At 47.3% G+C, this 12388-nt stretch overlaps 2 protein-coding genes across 4 annotated transcripts in view; one reads left to right on the plus strand and one right to left on the minus strand.

Moving 5' to 3' along the window:
* The window catches only part of PPOX (protoporphyrinogen oxidase), a 4488-nt gene extending 1813 nt beyond the window's left edge, over positions 1 to 2675 (plus strand). For both annotated transcript variants that reach the window (XM_069070512.1, XM_069070513.1), the window contains 8 exons: positions 205 to 349; positions 452 to 639; positions 1093 to 1153; positions 1338 to 1456; positions 1544 to 1654; positions 2113 to 2262; positions 2336 to 2378; positions 2464 to 2675. In XM_069070512.1, the coding sequence (XP_068926613.1) occupies positions 205 to 349; positions 452 to 639; positions 1093 to 1153; positions 1338 to 1456; positions 1544 to 1654; positions 2113 to 2262; positions 2336 to 2378; positions 2464 to 2606 (960 nt within the window). In that variant the 3' untranslated portion in view covers positions 2607 to 2675. The remainder of the gene's footprint in view (positions 1 to 204; positions 350 to 451; positions 640 to 1092; positions 1154 to 1337; positions 1457 to 1543; positions 1655 to 2112; positions 2263 to 2335; positions 2379 to 2463) is intronic.
* Positions 2676 to 2798: 123 nt separating this feature from the next.
* B4GALT3 (beta-1,4-galactosyltransferase 3) lies at positions 2799 to 9016 on the minus strand. 2 transcript variants are annotated; one of them, XM_069070514.1, is made up of 8 exons: positions 8905 to 9016; positions 7583 to 7657; positions 6954 to 7227; positions 6175 to 6410; positions 5330 to 5520; positions 5072 to 5194; positions 3646 to 3750; positions 2799 to 3546 (listed from the first exon to the last, which is right to left on the minus strand). In XM_069070514.1, the coding sequence occupies exons 3-8, from the start codon at positions 7213 to 7215 to the stop codon at positions 3282 to 3284; spliced, it is 1182 nt and encodes a 393-aa protein (XP_068926615.1). In that variant the 5' UTR covers positions 7216 to 7227; positions 7583 to 7657; positions 8905 to 9016; the 3' UTR covers positions 2799 to 3281. The 2 variants fall into 2 exon arrangements, with proteins under 2 accessions (XP_068926615.1, XP_068926616.1); XM_069070515.1 differs by lacking the exon at positions 8905 to 9016 and adding an exon at positions 8862 to 8880 and having other exon boundaries at positions 7583 to 7727.
* Positions 9017 to 12388: the final 3372 nt, after the last annotated feature.

Genomic DNA, 12388 nt, shown 5'->3' on the forward strand with positions numbered 1-12388 from the left:
GCACCCAACACCCCCACTGACATCCTTTGGGAATGTTTCTCCCACTGCTCCCCTTCTTTGCACGTCTTTCCCATGGGGAACCAAAGCCTAAAATTTTCCCAGTCCTCCTGTTTGGGAAGAAAGCTGTCATTGAGGGAAGGTTGGGATGCAAAGCCTGGGAGGACCAAGGCCTAAAACCTTTTCCATTCCTGTCTTTTTCTGAAGGTGGCATCCATCGCTATAGACAGTCTTTGTCGAGGAGTATTTGCAGGAGACAGTAGAGTTCTCAGTATCCGCTCCTGTTTCCCCAGTCTCTTTCAGGCTGAGCAGACTCATCGATCCATTCTGCTGGGGTTGCTACTGGGTGCAGGTGAGGAGGTGCAACCCTGAGGGGATGATTATCCAATGTAGAAGCTAACAGCTAAAGGGGAGACTGGGGAAAATTGTGACAGATGTTCCCTAACTCCTCTAGGGCAGAGCCCCCAGCTAGATTCACCTTTGATTAGTCAGGCCAGAGCTGAGCGTTGGAGCCAGTGGTCTCTTCGGGGAGGGCTGGAGACACTGCCTCAGGCCTTGGGCACCCACCTGCTTCATCAAGGAGTCACTGTTCTAAAGGGTCAGGCAGTTTGTGGACTCAACTTCCAGTCAGGTCGTTGGCAGGTAAAATGGTAAAATGGTTCTGAAGATTGTCTGGCTGTGTCTGTTTCTCATTGGGTCTGCCTCTGTTGCTTAGTGGACTAGATAGCAGGACACAGAATGCTGTGTGTTCCTACTAACCTCACCTTAGGCATCTCTTTCTCTGGTTCTGACCCCAGTCCCTAAACTGTAAATACCTACTAAACTGACTACCCAATACTGATGTACTCTAGGATGGAATGGGGGCTTGTGAGAACATCGGGCACTCCAATTTCTATCAGGAGTTTCAGTGAGGGGCATTCATCCTCTTTGCACTGTGTAGGGATGTGACTGTGAACATGAAAACATGATGTTTGTGTGGGAAGATGAGCGTGTAGGAAGGACACTGCTACAGTGTATGGGCCTTTCTCCGCCCCCCAGAATTGGAGTTATAACTCTGATACACTTCCATCTGTTTCCCCCGTCTGTCTCTCTCAGGTATCTCTGGGAGATAGCAGCCTGGAGGCTGATCACATCATTAGTGCCGTCCCTGCTGAAGGTAGTGGGGTGAGAGGGTGCTCCCCTTGGGTGGTGGTGGGGCAGCATTCTCCACACTCTTTCTGGGGGTGGGATTGAAGAGTAAGCCTTTTGTTATATCTTTTATCTTTCCCTGCAGGGACTTGTTGCTAGGAGTCCTTCCCTAGAGGAAGGTGCCAAATGACCATGTGTCTCTCTCCCTCCAGTGCTAAGTAAATTGCTTCCGTCTGAGGCAGCACCTCTAGCCCAGGCCCTGGCTCCTATTCGTGCAGTTTCTGTGGCTGTGGTGAATCTGCAGTATCAGGGGGTTCATCTGCCTGTCCAGGTAAAAGAACAGGGGAGGGACTTTGGAATAAGAAAACATGGGCTTGTCAGAGACCCTGCCTCACTGACATACTTGCCCCTTCCCCAGGGTTTTGGACACCTGGTGCCATCTTCGGAAGATCCTGGTGTCCTGGGAATTGTATATGATTCTGTTGCCTTTCCTGAACAGGACGGGAGCCCTTCCAGCCTTAGAGTAACGGTGAGAAAGTATCCTTACTGGGGGCTGTCAGGCAGCAAAGGGTGTCTGAAAGACTCCCTGAGGAAATGGAAGACATTAACTAGTCCCCACCTCTGCTGCTTACTTGCTGTGGGTAATTGTGGGTCAAGTTCAGACTTGACATCTAGAAAAAGGGAATGATTTTTTAAAAACAAAAAACTTACCCAGGCATGGGGCAGCTAGGCGGCAGTGAATAGAGCACCGGCCCTGGAGTCAGGAGGAGCTGAGTTAAAATCCGGCCTCAGACACTTAACACAAAAACTAGCTGAATGACCTTGGGCAAGTCACTTAACCCCAACTGCCTTCCAAAAACAAAAAAAGCAAAACAACTTACCCAGTCATGAGCCTAACCCAGATGACCTGTTATCATCCCTTCTGTGATTAAATAAATCTTTAGTTGAAGTGTGGGGGAGAAAGGCTACTGTTATTTCTGTTGCCAGGTGATGCTGGGGGGAGCTTGGCTACAAGCCCTGGAAGATGGGGGGCATGAGTTACCTCAGGAGCTATTCCAACAACAAGCCCAGGAAGCAGTTGCCATACAGTTGGGGCTAAAAAAGCCACCAACTCAAATCTTGGTCAGCTTACACAAGGTAAGTTTGGGGAGAAGGGTAAAGGGGAGAGCGCTAGGAAGCCACCCCTAACCTCTTGATCTTCTCTTCTCAGAGCTGCATTCCCCAATATACTTTAGGCCACTGGCAGAGACTGGGTAAGTTGTGGGAGAGGGGGAGACATACGGTGATAAAGGGTCAGGAAGTAAAAATCCCACAGATTATTTCCTGTATCTTTTCCAGAGGCAGCTGCCCAGTTTCTGGCCAACCATGAACTGCCTCTGACTTTAGCTGGAGCATCTTATGAAGGTGTTTCAGTCAATGACTGCATTGAGAGTGGGCGCCGGGCTGCTGCTCATGTCTTGAGCACTGATCCTGACCTTTGACCTATAACGTTTTTCTGATCCCTGCAGGCCAGGGGCTCCAGTGAGACTAATAAAATTGCTCTAAGTGGACATTAGTTGCTTGTTTTTCCTGTGATAAACTTCCTGGCCCTGCCAAAGAGAAGCCAGGCCTTGGGGAAAGCCAGGTCCAAAACCTAGGTACAAATAAGTTAGAGAAGATAGGAGCAAAGGAGAGACACGACAGAGTCCTTTATTAGAAAATATATAAAAATCCCAGGGTTCCCAGACAGACCTGGTGGGGGGAGAGACACCCCAGAAGAGAATCCCGAAGGGGAGAGATCATGCCCCCCCCAACTGACATATGCCCTCCCCAGGGGCCATAAATAAAATAAATATTCACAGGGGCCCAGGGAGGAGGGTCATACCTGAGCCCTCTTTTGGGGGTGGGGAGTGAGGAGGGAGTAGGAGAACCCTAGGGCCCAAACCTACTCCTACCCTAGTGGCAGGGTACTCCACAGAGGTGGAGAGTCAGCATTATGTGTAACACATCCGTGAATCAGTCATGTGCCCTATCTTGGGGGACTCAGAAGTAGGGCCCTCCAGGGCTGCAGGAGCCCAGCTCCAGCTCAGCACAGCAGAGGTAACCCCCTTAGGCAGCAGTGAAAGGGGACCAGGAGAGGACACATTCCCTCTAATCTCAAATGAAAAGAGGGGCTGTCAGTGGGAACCAGTGTGGTTGGCAGGAGGCAGAGGACCAGGCCGTGCTGGGGGCCGGCGCTGTAGCATTTCATGACGAAAGGCCTGAGAGGAACCAGGTGGGAATTTGGGACCTGAGGGAGGCCGGGGGCCACGGGGATCAACCCCAATGTCTGCTGTAATATTGGTATAAAGTGGGCCCAATTCTCGAGCCAGCAGTCGGTATGTCAGTGAGTTCATTCCATCCTGTGTCCATGAACGTTGTGTCCGGATCAGAAGGTCAAACCTGGAGGTCAGAAGTAAAGAATTAAGACACCTGAAGGACAATGGGATATAAAGTACACAACTGGCACTTCTTAAAACCTCTCTAAGCCTCAGCCCTTACCTGTGGGGATTTTCTTCATTTCCCTTGTCTCCTCGGTGTTTCACCATCTTGTAGTGTCCCACAGAAATGGGTGGTCGAGAGATCTTCATCCCGGCTAGACGAACCCTGGTAGAGAACATGGTATTAGGATGGCATAGAGCTACCAACCTATATTGCTGTTCAGTCCTTCTTCTTAGTCCTGTCTTACTTTATGACCCCATTTGGAATTTTCTTGGCAGAAATATTGGACTGCTTTGCCATTTCCTTCTCCAGCTAATTTTACAGATGAGGAAACTGAGGCAAACAGGGTGAAGTGACTTGCCCAGGGTAACACAGTTGGAAGTGTTTGAGGCCAGGTTTGAACTCAGGTTTTCCTGGTGCTCTACCCACAGCACCACCTCACTGCCTTGCCAATTTATATAGGTCTGGGAATAGGGAGAAGAGATATCTGGGATTGGGAGAGCAAGTCAAGGAGAAGGAATGCTTATAACAGGTGACTATGAAACTACTGAGTATTTTAGGGTTTTTATTTATCCTTATAAAAAATAAACCTATGTCCAGAAAACTAGAAAAAAGAGCATATGTTCTGCATGAAGAAGAGGTAAATAAGAAGGAAGAAAATGACTGAAGTTTCACAGAAGGTAAGGCACCCTTGGGGACAGGCAGGTGTTATTGCTCAACCTCTTGCCCTCATTTCTAAAAGGCTCTCAGAAACCAGAAGTTGCCCTTCATGCCTGAAAAATGGCGGCTGGGAATCCTGTTAGGAAAAGAAAGGCAAAAGCCCAGGAATTAAAAACCAATCACAGGTCCTAAAATTTGGCCTAATGGGTTGGAGCTATGAGGCATATTCTGATGGGTGACCTGGATAAACGAATTTACTGGAAGATCAAGGGTACAGGAAGGGTGACTAGTTAACAAAACAGTGACAGAATTCTGAACATTGATCTTTGGCAACTGTCTGACAGGGGGCAGGGAGAAGGAGAAATGAATCCAGGGAAGGGAGCACATAATCCACTAATACTAATACAAAGGGTAGGGGTCAGCACAGCAATATGATTTTAAACATAAGCAATATGGTCTCTTTGTACATAAAATCGTAAAACCTTTTAAATGAAAAACCCCTTTAGAATGTCCATCTTTGGAGTTTTAAAAACAAGGCTTATCTTAGCAAAAGGCAAGCAGGGGAGACTAAATGACCTTGAGGGTCTCCCTCTAGCTCTAGAGGGATATGGTTCTATCACAGTTTAAAGCCAGCCAGAACTGGGAACACAAGAAGCAGAAAAAGCTGGTAAAAAAAACAGTGGGATGCCAGGCCCAGAAGGAGTCAGGGAATGAACTGGGGAAGGGCAAGTGGCGAGATGTAACTAGGGGGACTGGAAGCAAGCCAAGGGGGATGGAGTCAGGAACTGGTGGTCTTAGGATATCCAGGGATTACAGCCAATCTGACCTGGTGGCAATATCATCATCTTCTCCGCCCCAACCCCAATATTCATTGGGGAAGCCATTCATCTTCAGGTACTGATCTGGAGTAAGAGCTGAGACCCCCCCAAAGTACTGGGGGTATGGAAGGCTAGAAGAAAACAGAGACACTCATAAAGAACTAAGGGAAAACATTCTTTGCCTAACCAAATCTATTTTTCTGTTGCCCCTGGGCCTCCACGCCAATCCACAGCATTCTAAATTCTCTCTCATTAGAAACACATACCTATATCCAAACTTGTTCATGGCAACAGCGACATGCCTGGGACCCCCAGGGTCACAGACATAAAGATTGTGATCGTTTTCAGGCAGCAAGTCCACATCATGCAGAAACAGGCAGTCCCACTCTTCATCACGAAGGGCTTCCCGAACCCCCACATTCAGTAGCTTTGCCCTGTTAAACGTTCCGTTTCCAGCCTGAGAAACAATGGAAGGGCCTCGTTGGGAATGGTTTTGGAGGGAGTGAAAAACAGAACACAGGACGGCCAGTGAATGGATATCATTACCCTAAGAAGGGTGAGAAATGAAATGGGCCAGTAGTGGGGCCTTGAAAAGTACTGTAAATGGGCCTTGAAAAGTGTTGTTTAATTTGGGGTATTCTTGGCAAAGATACAGGAGTGGTTTGCCATTTCCTTTTCCAGTTCATTTTACAGATGAGGAAACTGAGGCAAACACAGCTAAATGACTTGCTCAGGCTCACACAGCTAGAAAGTGTCTGAGGTCACATTTGAACTCAAAATGAGTCTTTCCTGTCTTCAGGTCTGGCACTCCATCCACTGTGCCACCCAGCTTCCCCCAGCTGGCCAATACTATTTGGCAGCAGAGGGAACTCACACTACCAATGCAAAAAAACAACTATATCAGTGTAGAGTTTCAGAAAGCTTCTTGGGGGTCCTGAGAAGTAGGGTAACCCAGCCACTGATGTATCAGAAGTACAATTCAAGGCATGGTTTCTATCCACTATATGATGCTGCCTCTCAAATAAACACACAAGTAAAAGTAAATACAAAACAGAAACAAAGCTGTGATGTCCTATCAAATGTTGCCTCTATCAAGGATGATGGAGGGTACCTGGTGGATGACATAGATGCCGTAGGCGAGCTGCTGACGTTGCAGAAAAGGATGCAGGTGGTAGAGCAGCAGACGAAGATGGGGCTCCCGAGCCCGATGTGGCACAATGATGGCGGTTCGAGAGCGAGGCTCACAGTCCCCTGGATGGTAGCGGCCCCCCAGCTCTACTCGAGGATTCCTCTCCAAAATCTGTGCCAATGATGGCACAGGGCTAAAGGACACCGACACTGGACCCACTGTTTGGAGGGGAAGAGTAAGGTCAGGGAGGCTGCCACCTCATCTGTCTTTGGGCCTTAAATTCCAGAAAGGTTCTGGAATCTCTGGCACCTGGAGAATCTTAAGAACAGGACAGACATTCATCAAACTGAGAATTTGGCTCTTGAAACTAGAAGTTCCTTCTAATTTCTGATTTCCTCACTTGCAGGATTCTCTTCTCTAACCAAAGGTACGGCTGACTGTGAGAACAAGCATGAAAGTAGGTATGTTACTGGACAAATACTGAGACCTACACACTCAGGACTACCTGTGAGGGTAAAACTTTTTAGGGCTGGAAACATGGTACACCCAAGAAAGAAGCAGGAAATGGAATACAATGAATTCAACCTGGACTAAATTCAGTTTCCCATTTCTTCTTCCCATGCCACCCTCAGATTTCATATTGGGCCTCATCTTTCTAAGTCATGCCCCCAGACCCATTTCTCCATGCTAGTCAAACATGCTTCCTCCCCACCCCAGAGTGCCCTTTGCCCTACCCTGTGCCCTCTTCCCTCTCAGCTCACCTAGGAGGGGAGAGCGCTCAGGGCAGTAGGGCAAAGCCTCTGGAGCCACAGGAGCCCCTGGGGCAGGAGGGACACCAGGCAGGCGGCTGAGGTTGGTATAGACATCATGGGGTCGTGAATAATCGAAGGTGGGGCCTGGGTCTCGACCAAACAGGGCACCAAGGCTACGGAAACCACCAAGGGACAGGTACATCATGACAGCCAGCTGGGAGCCCACAAGCAAGGCCAGTGTGCAAGGCCGATCTAGAATCCGACGAAACATCCTGGAGTGTGACTAGAAATGGGCAGAAAGAGATGGAGTCTGAGAAGAGGTAAAGAGGAGTAAAGGCAGGGGAGAGCTGTGGGAAACCAGGTGAGTCAAGGTGAAAGAATCAGAGACAAAGTCAGTGTCTGGGGGGACAAGAAGCAGAGAAATAGGCTGCTCAGGACAGTCAAATGGGCAGAAAGCAAGAGGACATGGCAGGCAGAAAGAGGTGGTCAGAATAACAGGAATGGGAGTTACAGTGAGGAGGGAAAAACATGGTAAGGACAGAACCAGACTTCCATCCCTACTGAGTATGGCAGAATCAATCCCAGACAACTTAAGAGAGCAGAGTCACTGACACTCTGATGGAGAGGAAAGGACTCACCTGAACTCAGGCGGTGGCTTGAAGGGAAGTAGGGGGTCCAGGGGGCTCTGGAGGGGTAGGTCTGTGAGGCATCATCTAAAGATGGGAATGTTGGAAAGAGGAGAAAGGGAAGTTCTTTCCATCTGTATAGAGACAGTTTGGTGTCCTAAAACGAACAATGGACTTGGAGTCAGACCTGACTTCAAATCCTGTCTCTAATGCTTACTACCTGTATGACCCTGAGCAAGTCACTCTACTTAGAACCTCGGTTTCCTGATTTGTAATATGAGAATAGTAATACTGACCCTACCTATTTCAGAGTTGTGCAGAAGCCTGAAAGTACTATATAAATGTGAACTATTATTAACATTAGGATCCCAAGGGACAAACGGATTCTGCTTAGAAGAAGAAAAAACACAGGTCTTTAGCTCCCTTTAGGATTAAGGAAATAAGATTCCCAGTAGTAGGGGGAAAGATACTGGATTGGGAGCCAGCTCCTGCAGTTTAGAACAGCCAGTTTTTCAGGAGGTGAGTCTAGTGAAAGGTAGCCTTGGGGGGAGGGGGTCAGGGAGAGATCCTGGATGCCCTGGGGGATTCCACCGGGGTGGAATGTCTCCTTGCCCCAGAAGCCAAAGCTCAGCCTTTACTCAAGGATCCAGAGAAGAGCTCCCCAAACCCTTCCCACCCCCATCCCCAGCAGGGCAGGCCACCCGGGGGCTTGGGGTGATCATTGGCGAACTTATGCCCTCAGGGAAAGCACCCAGCAGGAAGGAGGAGGCTGGGGACGTGGCAAAAGCAGAGCCCTGAAAGGGAAGGGCCCACAGGAGCAGAGCAGCATCGGCTGCCCCTCCCCCTCTCCCTCCCCCTCCCCAGCTTGGCAGGTGCCACCGGGGAGCCGGAGAGTGATCGGCAGCCCCGGGAGCCCGCTAGGTTGGAGCAGTGGGGACGACTCGCACCCCGACCCACACGGGCGTTGGAGAGGGCGCAGTATCTCGTGGATAAGGGATGCGGAGGGGAGGAAGATGGGGACCCAGAGCCCCAGCATCCGGGAGAAAGAACCACCTCACCTGGAGGGGGCGGACCCAGTGCGCGGTGGTGTCCGCGGAAGACCTCGCGCCTCCCCGCCCCCCTCCCCAACGCTCCTCTTCCCCTCCAAGACCCCTACGGGCCCCAGTCAGCTGGGAACAGCTTGGGGACGCCCCCGCCTCTGTCCCCTCCATTTCCCAGCCCCGCGCTACTACCCCCCCCCACGCCCCTACGACTTCAGGGGCTTCCTCGCCCTCCGCCCCCCACCTCGAACCTGGGCCCAGGTCCCCTTCCTCGGCGCCGCCAATCCCCGATACCTGGCCTTCTTTCATATCCCCTTTCACCGCCGCCCTAAGAGCCAGGAAAGAGCAGCCACCGCCATCTTGGAAAAGGGCTGGGGGTGGGGGGGCGGAGCTCGCCTTCCGGGGACCTGAGGCAGGGTGGGGCGGAGCCTGGGAGAAGAGCTTGGCCGGGGAGAGCAGGGCCTGGAGAGGGGTGGGGCCTGAAGAGAGGGGCGGAGGCTAGGGAAGAGCAGGGCCTTGGGGGCGGGGCCTGGGAGAGGCGGGGCTGGGAGATGGGCAGAGACCGGGGAGAGCGGGGCCTCGGGAGGGGCGGAGCCAGGATTCGGGAACTGAGCCTTGTTGGTTAAACCAGAGTAGTCCACTCCTTTAGAGGTTTCCAGGAAGGGGAATCCATTAGTAAGAATTGTTTGGAAGAGCATCAATCCATGAGAAAACTCAAAAGGGTTCTTTCTCAGGAAGGGCAAATTCTCTCCCTGTGGACGACTGGCAGAATTGAGGATTCAGAAAGCTCTTAACTTTGAAAGACAGGAATAATAAGCACTTCTTTAGCACCGATCATGTGCTAGTCACTGGGCTAAGTACTTTAAAAATATCTCATTTGATCCTCTTCACAACATTCCGAAAGTAGGTGACATTATTAACCTCATTCAACGGTTGAGAAAACTGAAGTAAACAGAAGTGATGCACAGCTAGTAAGTGAAGCTAGATTTGAATTTAGGTCTTCCTGGCTCTAGCCAACACTGTGCCATCTGGCTTTTTGAGACTAAGTTCGCACACTTTTTGCTCTTAAGGTTCCTTTCCGCTCTTAAAAATTATTGAGGACCCCAAAGAGTTTTCACGTGTGTTATATCTATTGATATATTGACACATTAGAATATTGGACACATTATAGAATATTGACACATTAGAATTTAAAATGTTAGTATTATTATGAATAGTTTTGACCTTTCAGATCTCTGAAAGGGTCCCCAGGGTTCCCCAGATCCAACTTTGAGAACTACTGACTTAGACATAAATAAGACATCATTAAAAAAAATTAAAGGATTAAGCAAGAGATTAGCTTTCAGACCTAGGGATGGGGTAAGAGTTCATGACCAAATAAGAGATAAAGAGGCTAACGCAAGATCAAACAGGTAATTTAGATTATATAAAATTTTAAAAATATTTCCACAAACAAAGCCAATGCAACTAAAATTAGAAGGGTGTTACCCTGAAGCCAACTTAACCTGTCTACTTGAATTGCCATATTTTCCAGAAACACTGGACCTAGATTATTCAGGAGACCCTGAACAAGTTAAAGATGAAGCACCCCACTGCCCCTGAGCTGACATAATTTGTTATTTGCACCATTAGCTGGACTCTCAGTGTGTCCTTGAGGATCAAACCAGCTACAAGACAGGTACTGGTCAATGTATATCAGACTGATAAACTGTGCAGCTGAGATTCTTATAGGTAAGAGATAATTATGTCTTCATAGTCTAGCAGTTCTCAAGGGAAAAGAATGAAACTTTTATCATCCTACTTACTCCTGTTCCCTCTCCCTCTCTTCTCTCTTCCTCCTATACCACTCCCATTTGGAAAGGGTTTGCCCTCTACTCCTCCATGAGAAGTCCCCTTTCTGTAGCTTATAAATATTCAAGCTTCTTCCCGGATTGTTAATTCCTTTGTACTTGGTACAGGTGTCCCACATTTATGTTCATTTCTCATGTAATAAATCCAGTTGCAACACGTCTCATTGATTTATGATATACATAGATACATACGTTTGGGTGGGTGGTAACAATAATTGGTGGCAGCAGTGGGATATGAGAAAAAGTGATTCAGACTGCCAGAGGCTTCAGATGCAGGACTGGTACTGGCATGAGGCCCTTTGTATACCACCTGTCTCTGATTTCTGGTCTGGTGAGTATCACCTCTCCTGTTATATCTTGGACTTGTGTCTTTCTTGGTTTTGAGTTCACTATTAAAAGATAAGTTAGATTGTCTGAGACTAAGGGGAGAAAGGTAAGACACTTTTTTTTGAGGGTATCCCAACCAAGGCAAATTTGAAATCCAGTCCAGACTTTGATGTTAGTAAACAGGTAACTGGGAAAAATCTTTGCGGTGAATTTCTCTAACAAAGGTTTCCATTTCCAAGATATATAAAGAACTTGTTAAAATTTATAAAAAATGTGAACCATTTCCCAGTTGATAAATGGTAAAAGGACATGAACAGGCAGTTTTTGATTATGAAGTTTTTATGCCCTAATACAAGGTCAGTTTTTGTGTAGGTGCCATGTAGTACTGAGAAAAAGATATATTCCTTTCCATCCCCATTCAGTTTTCTACAGAGGACAATTATATCTAACTTTTGTAAAATTCTTTTCACTTCCTTAACTTCTTTCTTGTTTATTCTGTTATTAGATTTATCTAGTTGTGAGAGGAGGAGGAAGTTGAGGTCCCCCACTAGCATAGTTTGACTATTTGGTGCATATATGTTTAGTATTGATGTTACTTCATTGTCTATGGTACCATTTAGTAAGATGTACTTTCCTTGCTTGTCTCTTTTAATTAGATCTATTTTTGCATTTACTTTGTCTGAGATAATGGTTGCTATCCATGCTTTTTTTTACTTCAGCTGAAGCATAATATATTTTGCTCCAGCCTTTTACCTTTACTCTGTATGTGTGTCTCTGCATCAAATGTGTTTCTTGTAAACAACATATCTTAGGATTTGGGCTTTTAATCCACTCTGTTATCCATTTCCATTTTATGAGAGGTAGACTTCATCCCATTCACATTCACAATTATAATTACTGTGTATCTCCCTCCATCCTATTTTCTCCCTGTTTATACTTTTTTCTCTCTCCTTTCACCCTGTCACTCCTTACCAGTGTTTTTGTTTTTGACCACCACCTTCCTCAGTCTGCCCTCTCTTCTAAAAGCCTTTTCCCCCTGTTCCTTTCCCCTTCCCCTCCTACTTCCCTATAGGGTAAGATAGATTTCTATACCCAACTGAGTATGTATGTTGTTCCCTCTTTGAGTCAAATCTGATGAGAGTAAGGTGTGAACAATGCTCTCACTCCCCCCTTTTCCCTCTACTGTAGTAGGTCTTTTATACCTCTTCATGTGATATAATTTACCCCTTTCTGCATATCCTCTTTCCTCTTCTCCCAGTACAATTCTTTTTTCACTCCTTAATTTTTTTATATAATCATATCAAAGTCAACTTATACCCACATCATCTGTCTTTGTAACTGCCCTAATAGACATATATTTCTTAAAAGTTCAGTATCGTCTTTCCATGTAGGAATATAAACAGTTTAACCTTATTGAATAGCTAGATCTTTTTTTCTTTCCTGTTGACTTTTTATGCTTCTCTTGAGTCTTGTGTCCTTCTTTTCACTGAATGCCTATGCCTATGCCTCTCTCACAATGGGCAGTTTTTAAAGGATGAAATCCAAGCTATCAAAAGCCATATTTTTAAAAATGCTCCAAATAACTAATAATTAGAAAATAG

Source organism: Petaurus breviceps, unplaced genomic scaffold (genome assembly GCF_028583685.1).
Source record: "Petaurus breviceps papuanus isolate PSGF00001 unplaced genomic scaffold, PetGlider_PUasm1.0 90808, whole genome shotgun sequence".
Taxonomy (NCBI): Eukaryota; Metazoa; Chordata; class Mammalia; order Diprotodontia; family Petauridae; genus Petaurus; species Petaurus breviceps.